Source organism: Salmo salar, chromosome 09 (genome assembly GCF_965601325.2).
Source record: "Salmo salar chromosome 09, fSalSal1, whole genome shotgun sequence".
Lineage (NCBI taxonomy): Eukaryota > Metazoa > Chordata > Actinopteri > Salmoniformes > Salmonidae > Salmo > Salmo salar.
In genome coordinates, this window is record NC_138299.1 from 34,912,561 (window position 1) to 34,929,230 (window position 16,670).

Below are 16,670 nucleotides of genomic sequence, written 5' to 3' on the forward strand. Positions count from 1 at the left end.
CAGGTCGCTCCTACCAGGTGGCGTGGCGAGAATCTGTCTCCGCACCACGTGCTCTCACCACTGGTGTCCCCCAGGGCTCTGTTCTAGGCCCTCTCCTATTCTCGCTATACACCAAGTCACTTGGCTCTGTCATATCCTCACATGGTCTCTCCTATCATTGCTATGCAGACGACACACAATTCATCTTCTCCTTTCCCCCTTCTGATAACCAGGTGGCGAATCGCATCTCTGCATGTCTGGCAGACATATCAGTGTGGATGACGGATCACCACCTCAAGCTGAACCTCGGCAAGACGGAGCTGCTCTTCCTCCCGGGGAAGGACTGCCCGTTCCATGATCTCGACATCACGGTTGACAACTCCATTGTGTCCTCCTCCCAGAGTGCTAAGAACCTTGGCGTGACCCTGGACAACACCCTGTCGTTCTCTACTAACATCAAGGAGGTGACCCGATCCTGTAGGTTCATGCTCTACAACATTCGCAGAGTACGACCCTGCCTCACACAGGAAGCGGCGCAGGTCCTAATCCAGGCACTTGTCATCTCCCGTCTGGATTACTGCAACTCGCTGTTGGCTGGGCTCCCTGCCTGTGCCATTAAACCCCTACAACTCATCCAGAACGCCGCAGCCCGTCTGGTGTTCAACCTTCCTAAGTTCTCTCACGTCACCCCGCTCCTCCGCTCTCTCCACTGGCTTCCTGTTGAAGCTCGCATCCGCTACAAGACCATGGTGCTTGCCTACGGAGCTGTGAGGGGAACGGCACCTCCGTACCTTCAGGCTCTGATCAGGCCCTACACCCAAACAAGGGCACTGCGTTCATCCACCTCTGGCCTGCTCGCCTCCCTACCTCTGAGGAAGCACAGTTCCCGCTCAGCCCAGTCAAAACTGTTCGCTGCTCTGGCACCCCAATGGTGGAACAAGCTCCCTCACGACGCCAGGACAGCGGAGTCAATCACCACCTTCCGGAGACACCAAGTAATCCTTCTAACCCCCCCCCCCCTCCCCCCTCTTAAAAGAAATAGATGCACTATTGTAAAGTGGTTGTTCCACTGGATATCATAAGGTGAATCCACCAATTTGTAAGTCGCTCTGGATAAGAGCGTCTGCTAAATGACTTAAATGTAAATGTAAATGTAAATAGATCCACAGATGATGCAATCGCCATCGCACTGCCCTATCCCATCTGGACAAGAGGAATACCTATATAAGAATGCTGTTCATTGACTATAGCTCAGCATAACACCATAGTACCCTCCAAGCTCATCTTTAAGCTCGGGGCCCTGGGTCTGAACCCCGCCCTGTGCAACTTGGTCCTGGACTTCCTGATGGGCCACCCCCAGGTGGTGAAGGTAGGAAACATCACCTCCACTACGCTGATCCTGGGCCCCACAAGGGTGCGTACTCAGCGCCCTCCTCCAAATCAAGAGCAACCCCCATCCCCACTTGAGTTCTTCTTCTTCGATATAATGACGGTTTGCACACAAGCGCCATGCTCTACCAACTGAGCCACACGGGACGCGTTCAATGTCCAATCGAGCAAACACCACCTCTTCCTTCCTAATCTGACCTTTGAATCTTGGTCCACCGACCTTTCTTTGGAGGGCATATAAATGCCAGCCATTGGGCTCATAGTCCCATCACTTCTTCCACATATGTATCAAAATGGCTCTTCTCTTACATTTGGCCTCATCTTCAGCTTGTACTGTACTGCCCTTTACTACAATAGTACTGTCTTACTACAACTAGTACAGTACTGTCTGTTACTTCAACAAGTACTGTCTGTTACTACAACTAGTACTGTACTGTCTGTTACTACAACTAGTACTGTCTGTTACTACAACTAGTACTGTCTTACTACAACTAGTACTGTACTGTTACTACAACTAAACTCAGCAAAAAAGAAACGTCCTTTTTCAGGACCCTGTCTTTCAAAGATAATTCTTAAAAATCCAAATAACTTCACAGATCTTCATTGTAAAGGGTTTAAACACTGTTTCCCATGCTTGTTCAATGAACCATTAATGAACATGCACCTGTGGAACGGTCGTTAAGACACTAACAGCTTACAGACGCTAGGCAATTAAGGGCACAGTTATGAAAACTTAGGACACTAAAGAGGCCTTTCTACTGACTCTGAAAAACACCAAAAGAAAGATGCCCAGGGTCCCTGCTCATCTGCATGAACGTGCCTTAGGCATGCTGCAAGGAGGCATGAGGACTGCAGATGTGGCCAGGGCAATAAATTGCAATGTCCGTACTGTGAGACGCCTAAGACAGCGCTAAAGGGAGACAAGACGGACAGCTGATCGTCTTCGCAGAGGCAGACCACGTGTAACAACACCTGCACAGGATCGGTACATCCGAACATCACACCTGCAGGACAGGTACAGGATGGCAACAACAACTGCCCGAGTTACACCAGGAACGCACAATCCCTCCATCAGTGCTCAGACTGTCCTTAATAGGCTGAGAGAGGCTGGACTGAGGGCTTGTAGGCCTGTTGTAAGGCAGGTCCTCACTAGACATCACTGGCAACAACGTTGCCTATGGGCACAAACCCACCGTCGCTGGACCAGACAGGACTAGCAAAAAGTGCTCTTCACTGACAAGTCGCAGTTTTGTATTACGGAGCTGGAGCAGGATCGATTTGGAGGTGGAGGGTCCGTTATGGTCTGGGGCGGTGTGTCACAGCATCATCGGACTGAGCTTGTCGTTGCAGGCAATCTCAACGCTATGCGTTACAGGGAAGACATCCTCCTCCCTCATGTGGTACCCTTCCTGCAGGCTCATCTTGACATGACCCTCCAGCATGACAATGCCACCAGCCATACTGCTCGTTCTGTGCGTGATTTCCTGCAAGACAGAAATGTCAGTGTTCTACCATGGCCAGTGAAGAGCCCGGATCTCAATCCCATTGAGCACATCTGGGACCTGTTGGATCGGAGGGTGAAGTCTAGGGCCATTCCCCTCAGAAATGTCTGGGAACCTGCAGGTGCCTTGGTGGAAGAGTGGGGTAACATCTCATAGCAAGAACTGGCAAATCTGGTGCAGTCCATGAGGAGGAGATGCACTGCAGTACTTAATGCAGCTGGTGGCCACACCAGATACTGACTGTTACTTTTGATTTTGACCCCCCCTTTGTTCAGGGACACATTATTCCATTTCTGTTAGTCACATGTCTGTGGAAATTGTTCACTTTATGTCTCAGTTGTTGAATCTTATGCTCATACAAATATTTACACATGTTAAATAAACGCAGTTGACAGTGAGAGGTCATTTCTTTATTTTATGAGTACTGTACTGCAGGTTAATACAACTCGTACTGTACTGCCGGTTACTACAACTCGTACTGCCCTGCCTGTTACTACAACTCGTACTGCCCTGCCTGTTACTACAACTCGTACTGCCCTGCCTGTTACTACAACTAGTACAGTACTGCCTGTTACTACAACTCGTACTGCCTGTTACTACAACTCGTACTGCCTGTTACTACAACTCGTACTGTACTGCCTGTTACTACAACTCGTACTGTACTGCCTGTTACTACAACTCGTACTGTACTGCCTGTTACTACAACTCGTACTGTACTGCCTGTTACTACAACTCGTACTGCCTGTTAGTATAACTAGTACTGCCTGTTACTTCAACTAGTACTGCCTGTTACTATAACTAGTACTGCCTGTTACTATAACTAGTACTGCCTGTTACTACAACTCGTACTGTACTGCCTGTTACTAAAACTAGTACTGTACTGCTTGTTACTACAACTAGTACTGTACTGCTTGTTACTACAACTAGTACTATACTGCCTGTTACTACAACTCGTACTGTACTCCCTGTTAATATAACTAGTACTGCCTGTTACTACAACTCGTACTGTACTGCCTGTTACTACAACTAGTACTGTTCTGCCTGTTACTACAACTAGTACTGTTCTGCCTGTTACTACAACTAGTACTGTACTGCCTGTTACTACAACTGATACAACTAGGGTTATTGAGTCTGTTAGGAGGATCATGTAACTTTTTTTTCTTCCTCAGTGAATTTCTGGTATGATATGGAGTGACATCAAATACAGCTACTTCCAGCTGGTGGAGTCCCTGTCTGGAGCTGTGGGGCCGCTTTGACATCACATTCAATTAATCTGATAATATACCAGCAAATGTCTGTATGGCTGTGTCTCAAATGGCATCCTATTCCCTTTGATAGGTAACATCCCAAATGGCACCCTATGTAAATAAAGTGCTCAGTCTGAAAAACAAAGGTGAGTGTAATAAATATGTTTTATTCCCTGGCAGAGAGAGAGAAGTTCAGAGAGGGAATACAGTAAAAACACTGAGGTTGGTGCAAAACAGAAAACAGCTCACAAAATGCCTGAAAGGTGATCATTCCTAAAAGAGGAAATGCTGGTCCATCATCTGCAGTTTAAGACAAGTAATCATCATAACATACAAAAGGTGAGATTAGAACTAGGGTCAGCTACAGGGGTACCAGTCAGTGAAAAAAAGCGGGATCGACTCTTTAAAAAGCCTAGGGTACGTTCAACCATGCAATCCTACTAAGGAACGAGCCAGTCAGTCAACCTCCATACCTCACCACCCTTCATGCATATATACTCATGCATACAAGCAGCAGAAAGTTATAAGTTATCTGTACTACTGTCCATTGAAATACAATCCTATGTCTTAATGAAACCTCCAGTCTGCTAGATAACGTTACCGTTCTGAATATTGTCAATCAGATGGGGAAATACTGAATAACTAATAAACAGTAGAATAATTCATTCTCATTCTATACCATTACCCATGTCCTGTCAGGGCTCGACTGCAATTTAAAATCTTTGCGGTCTGTCCATGCACATCCATCTAGTCATTTGTACATACAATGATTAACTCAAGAGTAGAAAGGATAAAGTTACAGGCGTGGCACTTTGAAAGGATAGAACATTGGGTACCTGATCAGACTGTAAAAGTTTCCTAACAAGTAACAATAACTGAGAAAATACCCAGTACTGTATACACAGGTGATTAAAAGATTGTTTGAGAGCACTAGTGTATTATAGCATGTAAAATACAGCACAGAATATCATTATCGTGACCAGAGATGAGTGGTGGGAGGTGAGCGATTGGGCTGTCTATCATAGCAGCTGGGCAGTGATTTAGGTCCAACACCAGGGGGCAATGTTGTGCTTGTCTGCGGCCACAATTACCATAGCAGCAGCAGAACATAAGAATTAGTCTGAGCCCTTGACTCAGATACATTACACCATTATATACACACACAGAGACCCTGAAGGTTCAGTTTAGTATCCTAAGCTATTACAAATACATTAATTTGACCTATGATCATTCTGATAGGAAAGAAAGTGCTTTATATTGTTACTGTGGTGGAAATGTACCAGAGACGAGGATAAAAACGTGAAGCCAATTAATGTTGAGGAATTGGTGCGGCAGAGCTCTGAAGAGCTATGAATGAAATATGTTCTTACCCTCAGGTAACCCAACACTAAGATGTCTCTTTTCATTGTCACCAGAGAACATTTCTCCTCGATGTCATTTGATTCCCTGGGGCGGCAGGGTAGGCTAGTGGTTAGAGCGTTGGGCTAGTAAAGGTTGCAAGTTCGAATCCCCGAGCTGATAAGGTACACATCTGTCGTTCTGCCCCGAACAAGGCAGTTAACCCACTGTTCCTAGGCCGTCATTGAAAATAAGAATTTGTTCTTAACTGACTTGCCAAGTTAAATAAAAGTTAAATAAAAATTCCCATAGCAGTAGATACATTTCAGTAGTTGCCTTTTGATTACAATTCAATATTATTTTGGTTTTGCCGAACACATTTAGAACCATGAAAAAAGCTGGTTTTGAATTAAGGCACCCATTTCCTTGAAACATTTCACACGTTTTATAAAATGATCCAGTAGAGTTGAAGAACGAGGACACTCAGTTGATACTGTCTATCTTCAAGGTCTTCTGTTTTTTGCAATGTTGGTCCCCCACTGATGACCTCGCTCTGGCACAAAACATACTGACACCAGTCAGCAGTATCAAAACAAACTACAACAAGAGGCTGAAAACCCCCCTGTGTAACATGGACCTTTTACAACATAATAAATACAACCACACAACACACACAGACAGGGCCTCTCAAATCACCCACTAAAACATGCTCATGTCTGATAATCTGGCTTCTAAGACTTAGAAGGGTCTTGTGTTCCACTTGTAGTTTTGAGGAGGCTATGGCCTGGTCCATTGTGTTGGTGGGTAAGAGCCCTGGTCGGGACAGGGACACCAACACAGAAAGTTGAAATTGTAGCGATCATAATTGTATTGTTTTAGATCACTGGGGTCAGGAAAGGTATTGAACAACAACACCCTTCGATTCTCCAAAATGTTCTGCAACTTCTACCCAAAATGATGGCCCGCATCAAAATGTAGCAACTATTCATATTTCCTTAATCTAGGGGAGATCTACAGTATGTAACAAAGGGCATAACCGCTAATTACTTATGTATTCACCTCAGGCTAACTTCCTTCAAAACAAAGTAGCAGGGCACAATATTTGGCAACAGGGGTAAATAAAACAAATGTTTGTGAGAGTGCAGTTGTCTGGTAGGTACTGTAGATGACAGAGGGAGGAAGGTTGGTGAATGACAGTCTATAGTGCAGCTTAGCCACACTGGTAATGAATGCTGAGGTATCGATCATCCTGAGGGGTCTCCCTACACTATCAGTATCTGTGCTGTTGGCATGTTAGTGTTAGACGTTGGCCTATTACAGTGGGCCTTTGTGCTGACTGCAAGCCACACAATCCCACCAAGTCCTACAGAGATCTGACAGGGAGAGAGGGGACCACCCAACTAGAGTCCAGCAGAGCGAGAGAGCGATAGAAGTGCTTTAACAAAGAACTTGTAAAAAATATGTCCCTCAGGAATATTTTAATTTATTCATCTTCAAAAAGTTTATTTAAAAAACGAGTACTGTAGTAAGTCCACTGATCAATCAGGTCTGCATTTGCCAGAGGGTTTGTTGGTTCAGTCTTAAAGGGAGGGGTAAAATAAGATGCCTCTCCCTTGAGATGTCTCTAGGAGACCTGATTGTTGTCCAGCCTCTTCTCCACAGCTTTTAGGAGGAGCTCAGAGTACTGCTCCAGCAGAGCCAGAGTCCTCTCCTCCCCTGAGCCTGATCCCCCTGTCCCTGGTCCTACAGGCCGGCAGGCCAGCATACACAGGGAGCCTCCTGCTGCAGGTTCTCCAGAGGGGGATGGTGAGCTCTGGGGCAGGGAGCTCAGCTCGGCCCTCACAACCTCAAAGGCCTCAGACAGGACCCGGGCCATCTCATGCTGCTCCTGCCTGGAGGCTACTGGCACACTGTTCACCTGCAAGACACAGACATTACCACAAAAATGAAGTGTATGGAACTGTTCTAAGATGTTGTTGTACATTGATTGCTGTATATCAACAGCACATTTCATCTTTGCATCTCCCAGACAGAGATAGTGGTCTATAAAATAGTAGCCTTTCAGTGAGTGACTCACCATCCTGTAGAACCAGGAGGCCTTCCTAAACGAGTTCTGTAGCTCGCTGGCCAACACCCTGCACGACTCCATACTGAGAGAATTGTCTATTTAAGAGGAGAGAGAGTTGTGGTACATGGTAAGGCTCACGCTGCTTAAAACAGCATAGCACAAGCAACTACAAGACAATAGGTTATTTCGTTGGGCAATTTGCCAACGAGGAAACATGTTATCAACAATATGTAATCATAGAATTTGGTATGTTTGATCTTTTACACAAGAAGGGATGAAACACAGCAGGACAAGGACCAATGTTAATGAAAAGGGGGAAGTGAAAAAGCGAGAGATGAGACCGGGAGATTAAGAGAGTGGTAGAGCAAGAGAGAGAGAAAGAATGAGAGCATGCCTCACCAATCGAGAGAAACCGGTTAAGTGACGGAGGACATGGACAGGGTGAAGGTGAAGAGTACATGGGGGTGGAGACAGCAGGCCACAGTGCACCAGTAGTAAAGAAGTGCTTGGTGCTGGTCAGGGGCAGGCCCAGACGCAGAGATGACAGGGTGAAGGAGGGAGAACGCTGGAGCAAACCTGTGCGGTCCTGGCCGGGCCCTCGTTGTGACAGCAGGTAGACCGGATTGCCCTGAAGAGACAGCTCCGTCACGGGGCTCTCCTCCTGGGTCAGGCCCTGGCATTCCTCTGCCTTTGGCTGTTCCAGTCTGTTGTCTACAACAGGGGCCTCAGGACGCAGCTCCGCGGTGAGACCAAGCTGCTCCGCCTCAGGGCTCTGCACTAGGCTAGTCTCCACAGGAGCAGCAGGGGAGGGGGACAGTGCAATGACTAGCTGGACGTTGTTGGAGAGCGGTGGTGGTTGATTCTGGCCCTGCTGGGGCAACAAGCTAACTGGTGATCTGGGGGAGAGGTTGTCCTCTTTGACAGTCTTGGAGGAAGTGGTGGTGGTCTTGGAGGTACCGTTGGGTGTGAAGACTGCCAGGGAGGGCTTGTCTGGGAGGGACTTGGAGATGTCCAGGTTGAGCTGGGGCCGGGTGCTGCACGTCAGCTTGGCCTGCAGACTCTTGGTGGTTGGGTTAGAGTTAGAGCTAGCTATGAGTGTGGGGAAAACAGCAGCTTGGGGCATGGCTAAACCCATCCCTGAGAGGGAGGAAGACGCCGAGGAGACCATGGCCACTGGGATAGATGTTTTAGTACTCGGACTCTGGGTGGAGCAGCTCTGACTCTTGGTCATTGGAGGGTTGGAGTTGGAGGTGTTGGAACTACTTCCAGACCCAGACTCCTCCTCAGTCACGTTTAGGTTGTCTCCCATGGACACGGAGCGGGACATCTTGGCCATGGAACTGGTGGTGGGGCTCATGTAGGAGCAGCGGGACTTTAGGCTCCTGGGCATAGTGGCTGTGCTGTGGCTGGTACTGGTGTTGTCCTGAGGCTGGGGGGAGGTGGGGCTGCAGAAGGGGGGCATGCTGGGCAGTGTGCTGCGGGGGGTGGTGGGGAGTGTCACTGGACCCTCGCTGGCCTGGGAGTGATGGAACTGGGAGTGCTGGGTCAGGGGGGCCACCTCCTTGGAGGGCCGAGACAGGGTTAGAGGCATGTCTACTGGTAACAAGAGAGAGACAGAGAATAAAGGTAAATGATTAGGCTATGCAGGCCAGGGCGACAACATCTGTGTTTCTTATCAGAAATTGTTTTAGTCGTGGGAATATTTGGGAACAGATTTCCTAAATTAAACGAATTTGTAGCTGAATTCCTGGTGATTTCAGTATTATTTGGTCCGCAAGCCGCCTGCTGCCGACCAATGTTTTACACAGGTCCCTAGTGTCTGGGCTGGAGCGTGAAGTCACTAGCTCTGCTGGTCGGCTACTACATAGCAACCTAGATGGCCGTTTTGGGCAAAAATGTGTATTTATTATGAAGTTCGACCCCCACAGTGAATTCTTTTAAAGTTTGCTACAAATGGAGATCTTTAATTAAACAGTGATCCATTCTGACATTTTTGTCTGACAGGACCACGTGCTGACACAGATCCAATCACGGACCGGGCAGGCTACGAGGAGGCTTACGCTCTCATGCCATAGACATTAAGGTTGATGCTCAGGCAGGATGAATACGACTACATCGACCATGATCCTTTGCTGAGCAACATAAAGCAATATGGAGCGCTACAAATGTAAAAAACCTCCGGCTTCATGAGCCATCGGGAGTTTCCCATAGGAATATGTGGCTGACGTCAGCACCATCACTATCTACACCATACATAGAATATAAGATGAGGACCTTTTTAAATCATAACATTGTCCCGCAATACATTATCATAACATTGTCCATTAATACATTATCATAACATCATTACACAAGACATTATCACAATCCCTTAGTGTCTCACCCTCAGTGTGCAGGTTCTGGACTGACTGGGACTTCCTCATGCCTGTAGTTGTGAGGTGAGAGGCTGCAGCCTTGGCCACAGGGCTGACCATCCTACGCGAGTCCACTGCAGGGTTAAACAGCTTCTTCCTCAGAGGAGAGGCCCGCAGATTAAAACACTTCTCCGTTGTGTCCACTACTTCTAGTCTCCCGGTGGGGCCCTTTTGAGAGTCTTCTGAGAGCTTCCTTTGGCTGTGGCCATAGTCCTGAGACTGGCTATAGCCTTGGCTCTGGGTCTGGTCTCTGTCCTGGTTGTGGCTCTGGCCCTGGTTGTGCTCCATGAGAGGCCTCACCTGAGAGACCAGGGGCTTCACCACACCGCTGCCTACCTTCCCCTCACCAATGCTCTTAGATAGGAATGGAAAGGAGGTCCTGCTAGAAAGGAAAAACAATGAGTCATTCAGCTGGGACTGTTTGTCAAAATATTCAGTTGATTTAAAATGATATCTACCTTCCAGTAGCGCATTGGGACAGGAACTTGGAGGAGATGCTGATACTGTCAGGGGTGGCAACTCTCGTCGGACTCACTGACAATCAGAGAGGATTAATACAATTGATACATCTGGAAAATAGTTTTACTATTACCATGTGTGTCTTTGTTATGTGTAAACTACTATGTATCATGTACTGCTGGCAGCACAATCAATTTCCCTGTGTGGACAATAGTCTCTGGGTGCATCCCAATAATATTTATTTTCTCCTGAAGTGTGCACGTGTTCACTACTTTATTTACAAAAGCATTGGATTGGTGGAGGCATGGGATAGTGGGAGTTTCCACCAACATGTCTTATACCAGTCAAGGACAAGGTAACTGGGATGTAGACTGTTCTTACCTGGGTTGTTAAGCTCAGCCAGGTTGCCAAAGTGCTGTTTGAGGAAGGCCTCCTGGTCCGGGGTCTGGGGTACTACCGTCATCCCCTTGGCATCTCCCCTCCCTACGCCCCCCTCCTCTTCCACCTCCAGTTCCTCCATGTCCAATTCAGAGGAATTCCCATCCATACTGAGAGGCTCCATGGGCTCAGAGTCTGACACACAGACAATTTGATTAACTAGTGGAGGTACATTGCATAAAAACGTCCACAGGGAAACTGTGTGTGAGCCCTGTGTGTGTGTGTGTGTGTGTGTGTGTGTGCTTGTGTGGGGCTCACCCTCTCCAGGAGGCTGCTGCTGACTGTCTGGGCTGGACAGTCTGCTGCTGGAGTAGTCCACAGAGAAGGCACTGTCTGAGCTGTGTTTGTCATGGTGGCCCTGGCTCCACTGGTTGTGGTTCTGGTACCCCTTCACAGTCCTGCTGGCCCCAGGCCCAGGCAGCAGCTCCTTCACCAGGTACTCACTACAGAGACAGAAACACACATAGTAGAGTGTACGTTTATTAAAGTGCTAGGATGCATCCCAAATGCCACCATATTCCCTATACAGTGCACTACTTATGACCTGGGTCCATAGGGAATAGGGTACCAAGTGTTACTACACAATATAACAGCAATTGATAAGACATTACATAGTGAAAACAACATTCCAGACCCTAAGTATCTGGATATATGGATTACATGATACAGTGTGTACAGCACTTTCAGAAAGTATTCACACCCCTTGACTTTTTCCACATGTTGTTGTTTTACAGCCTGAATTTAAAACGGATTAAATTGAGATTGTTGGTCACTGGCTCACACACAATACCCTATAATGTCAAAGTGGAATTATGTTTTCTAAATGTTTACAAATGAATTAAAAATGAAAATCTGAAATGTCTTGAGTCAATATGTATTCAACCCCTTTGTTATGGCAAACCTAAATAACAAGTCACATAATAAGATACATGGACTCACTCTGAGCACAATAATAGTGTTAAACATGATTTTTGAATGACTACATCAACTCTGTACCACACACATACAATTATCTGAAAGGTTCCTCAGTCGAGCAGTGAATTTCAAACACAGATTCAACCACAAAAACCAGGGAGGTTTTCCAATGCCTCGCTAAGAAGGGCACTTCTTAGTAGATGGGTAACAATTAAATAAACAGACATTGAATATCGCTTTGAGCATGGTGACGTTATTAATTACACTTTGGATGGTGTATCAATACACCCAGTCACTACAAAGATACAGGCGTCCTTCCTAACTCAGTTGCTGGAGAGGAAGGAAACCGCTCAGGGGTTTCACAATGAGGCCAATGGTGACTTTAAAACAGTTACAGAGTTTAATGGCTGTGATAGGAGAAAACTGAGGATGGATCAATAACATTATAGTTACTGCACAATACTAACCTGAATGACAGAGTGAAAAGAAGGAAGACTGTACACAATACAAATATTCCAAAACATACATCCTGCTTGCAACAAGGCACTAAAGTAATACTGCAAAAAGATTTGCAAAGAAATTAACTTTTTGTAATTAATACAAAGTGTTATGTTTGGGGCAAATTCAATTCAACACATTACTGAGTACCAATCTCCACATTTTCAGGCATTGTGATGGCTGCATCATGTTATGAGTATGCTTGTAATCGATAAGGACTGGGGAGTTTTTTAGAGAAAAAAATAAACAGATTGGACTAAGCACAGGTAAAATCCTAGAGGAAAACCTGGTTCAGTCTGCTTTCCACTAGACACTGGGAGATGAATTCACCTCCCAGCAGGACAATAAACTAAAACACAAGGCCAAATCTACATTGGAGTTGTTTACCAAGAAGACAGTGAATGTTCCTGAGTGGCCGAGTTACAGTTTTGACTTAAATCTACTTGAAAATCTATGGCTTGAAAATGGTTGTCTAGCAATGATCAACAACCAATTTGACAGAACTTGAAGAATGTTGAAAATAATAAAAATGGGCAAATGTTGCACAATCCTGGTGTGGAAAACTCTTAGAGACTTACCCATAAAGACTGACAGCTCTTAGAGACTTACCCATAAAGACTGACAGCTCTTAGAGACTTACCCATAAAGACTGACAGCTCTTAGAGACTTACCCATAAAGACTGACAGCTCTTAGAGACTTACCCATAAAGACTGACAGCTCTTAGAGACTTACCCATAAAGACTGACAGCTCTTAGAGACTTACCCATAAAGACTGACAGCTCTTAGAGACTCACCTAGAAAGACAGCCGGAATCACTGTCAAAGGTGCTTCTACAAAGTATTGACTGAGTGGCGTGAATACTTATATAAATTAGATATTTGTTTAGTTTTAAAGAAATTAGCAAAAATGGCTAAAACAATGTTTTCACTTTGTCATTATGGGGTATTGTGTGTAGATAGATGGGTGAGACAAGAAGTCCATTTAACCAATTTTGAATTCAGGTTGTAACAACAAAATGTGGAATAAGTCAAGAGGTATGAATACTTTCTGAAGGCACTGCATTTAGTATATGATATGTAGGGGCCAGGACTCTTTCCATGTCAGAGAAAACTACAGGCCACAACTATATTGTATGTGTACTATGATAAGGCAGTGATATACATCAATGGCGTAATGGAGAGATTGTAGAGATCCAGGAGCAAAAAGGTAGAAGCTGTGTGTTTACCTGACGGCTCATTGATTGATTCATTTGATTGATTTACCTGCCGGCTAAGCTGACCCTGTCCTCAAAGCCGTCGGGGTACAGCACTGGGCCCGTCTCTGTGTTAGGTGTCTGTGGAGAGAGCATGATGTATTTGGGCCGCTGCTGGGACCTCTGCTCAGACTCCCCCTGCAAGAAACACAACACTATGAATCATAAAATATCACCTGAAATAACTGAATTGGACCTCACAATCCTCAATACACAAAATACGGATGAGAGTACCATGGTTTATTCAACCTATTTTGTGCCCCATGGTTGAACATTTAGAAGTAGTAAACCCATAGGTAACATAGATGGAGTAATACATTGTCCATCTACTGTATCAAGCAGGGCCAAAGTAAGGTGGCTGTTCTCTGTTAAATTAACTCACCCATGCAGTGAGGGGTTGCAGGCTGATGGTGCTGCCCAGCTCGTCCTCTCTGAATGGGTCTCTGAAGGAGTCAGAAACAGGCTGGGTTTGGGTCTTAGTGGGGGAGGAGGGGGGCATGGCGAAGGAGTCCAGCTGTCTGAGGTCCAACATGGACTTGACCATCAGATCCATGCTGTCCATGCGTCTGGACCAGCGGCGCCGTGGACGGGGACCCCTGTCCTCAGAGTGGTGACTGCCCTGGGAAGACCGCCTGCCAAAAGAGTTCTCCTACAGGACACACACACACACACACACACACACACACACACACACACACACACATATGAGTTGTGAGCCTACAGTTTATAATGGGAATATTCACAGACTGAGTCTGAATGAAATTTCTACTTTACAAGTGACAAAAAGAAGAGCGAAAATACATGGGAGACAAGGCTGGGGGCAGAGACGACTGAGGAAAGGCTGGGGGCAGAGACGACTGAGGAAAGGCTGGGGGCAGAGGCGACTGAGGAAAGGCTGGGGGCAGAGGCGACTGAGGAAAGGCTGGGGGCAGAGGCGACTGAGGAAAGGCTGGGGGCAGAGGCGACTGAGGAAAGGCTGGGGGCAGAGGCGACTGAGGAAAGGCTGGGGGCAGAGACGACTGAGGAAAGGCTGGGGGCAGAGACGACTGAGGAAAGGCTGGGGGCAGAGACGACTGAGGAAAGGCTGGGGGCAGAGACGACTGAGGAAAGGCTGGGGGCAGAGACGACTGAGGAAAGGCTGGGGGCAGAGACGACTGAGGAAAGGCTGGGGGCAGAGACGACTGAGGAAAGGCTGGGGCAGAGACGACTGAGGAAAGGCTGGGGGCAGAGACGACTGAGGAAAGGCTGCTTCACAAAGACTGCTGCTACTAACCCTTTTCAGTTCGTGAGAGTTGTGCTTTTCATCTGAGGTGTCTGAAAAACAAACACAAAACCAATTGATATCACAATGTGTCCTGTCAACTTTGTGAAGAACCACATTCTTAATACTGCAGCTATATTGTTTGCTTGTGTACATACAGTACCAGTCAAAAGTTCTGACACACCTACTCATTCAAGGGTTTTTATTTATTTTTTACAATGTTCTACATTGTAGAATAATAGTGAAGACATCAAAACTATGAAATTACACATATGGAATCATGTAGTAACCAAAAAAGTGTTAAACAAATCTAAATACATTTTAGATTTGAGATTCTTCAAAGTAGCCACCCTTTGTCTTGATGACAGCTTTGCACACTCTTGGCATTCTCTCAACCAGTTTCGCCTGGAATGCTTTTCCAACAGTCTTGAAGGAGTTCCCACATATGCTGAGCACTTGTTGGCTGCTTTTCCTTCACTCTGCGGTCCAACTCATCCCAAACCATCTCAATTGGGTTGAGGTCGGGTGATTGTGGAGGCAAGGTTATCTGACGCAGCACTCCATCACTCTCCTTCTTGGTCAAATAGCCCTTACACAGCCTGGAGGTGTGTTGGGTCATTGTCTTGTTGAAAAACAAATGATAGTCCCACTAAGCGCAAACCAGATGGGATGGTGTATCGCTGCAGAATGTTGTGGTAGCCATGCTGGTTAAGTGTGCCTTGAATTCTAAGGAAATCACTGACAGAGTCACCAGCAAAGCACCCCCACACCATCACACCTCCTCCTCCATGCTTCACGGTGGGAACCACACATGCGGAGATCATCCGTTCACCTACTCTGCGTCTCACAACGACATGGTGGTTGGAACCAAAAATCTCAAATTTGGACTCATCAGACCAAAGGACAGATCTCCACCAGTCTAATGTCCATTGCTCGTGTTTCTTGGCCCAAGCAATGATCTTCTTTGTATTGGTGTCCATTAGTAGTGGTTTCTTTGCAGTAAATCACCGGATTGACTGACCTTCATGTCTTAAAGTAATGATGGACTGTCGTTTCTCTTTGCTTATTTGAGCTGTTCTTGCCATAATATGGACTTGGTCTTTTACCAAATAGGGCTATCTTCTGTATTCCACCCCTACCTTGTCATAACACAACTGATTGGATCAAACGCATTAAGAAGGAAAGAAATCCCACAAATTAACTTATTTTGACTGGTACTGTATGTTAGTGAGATACCAACCTGTGTCTTCTCCTGCACTGCAGCCTGACACCATGTAAGGAGAGACCCTCTCTTCCTCATCCTCCTCTTCTATCCCCTCCTCCTCCACCTCTTTGTCACTGTCGGAGGACATGGTGACAATGGGAGGGGTGCTATGTACCTCTCTCCTGGTGCTGCGCAGGACAGACAGAGAATAGAACACACACTATTAGGTGACAATAGTCAAATGGAACATGTTGTATGTGTCCTAAATGGCACCGTATTCCCTATATAGTGCACTACTTTTGACCAGAGCCCTATGGCTCCTGGTCAAAAGTAGTGCACTATAAAGGGGAATAGGGTGCCATTTGGGAAGCACAGAATGCATTTCCAGTTGACATTGAATAACTCTCATAATAACTAACAACGGTCATAGCAACAAGCCTGTAGACAAACAAGGGGGCGGCAGGTATCCTAGTGGTTAAGAGCGTTTGGCCAGTAATCAAAATGGTTGCTGGTTCGAATCCCAGAGCAGACAATAAATCAATCAATCCATCAATCAATCGTATTTATGAAGCCCTTCTTACATCAGCAGATGTCACAAAGTGCTGTACAGAAACCCAGCCTAAAACCCCAAACAGCAAGCAATGCAGGTGTAGAAGCACAGTGGCTAGGAAAAACTCCCTAGAAAGGTGGAAAATCTGAAGCAGA

General features: G+C 46.2%; 1 protein-coding gene across 4 annotated transcripts in view; it reads right to left on the reverse strand.

Annotated features, from left to right (window-relative positions):
- Positions 1 to 4,264: 4,264 nt before the first annotated feature.
- Positions 4,265 to 16,670, reverse strand: part of LOC106611246 (mitogen-activated protein kinase-binding protein 1) — a 55,325-nt gene continuing 42,919 nt past the window's right edge. The window contains exons 19-29 of one of the 4 annotated variants that reach the window (XM_082955746.1): positions 16,002 to 16,153; positions 14,774 to 14,814; positions 13,883 to 14,149; positions 13,511 to 13,638; positions 11,093 to 11,277; positions 10,778 to 10,969; positions 10,396 to 10,471; positions 9,907 to 10,316; positions 8,100 to 9,119; positions 7,533 to 7,618; positions 4,265 to 7,373 (exon numbers count right to left, since the gene is read on the reverse strand). In XM_082955746.1, coding sequence (XP_082811872.1) covers positions 7,080 to 7,373; positions 7,533 to 7,618; positions 8,100 to 9,119; positions 9,907 to 10,316; positions 10,396 to 10,471; positions 10,778 to 10,969; positions 11,093 to 11,277; positions 13,511 to 13,638; positions 13,883 to 14,149; positions 14,774 to 14,814; positions 16,002 to 16,153 — 2,851 coding nt within the window. In that variant the 3' untranslated portion in view covers positions 4,265 to 7,079. Of the gene's footprint in view, positions 7,374 to 7,532; positions 7,619 to 8,099; positions 9,120 to 9,906; positions 10,320 to 10,395; positions 10,472 to 10,777; positions 10,970 to 11,092; positions 11,278 to 13,510; positions 13,639 to 13,882; positions 14,150 to 14,773; positions 14,815 to 16,001; positions 16,154 to 16,670 lie in introns of all 4 variants that reach the window. The other 3 variants (XM_082955745.1, XM_082955744.1, XM_082955747.1) reach the window with 3 other exon arrangements.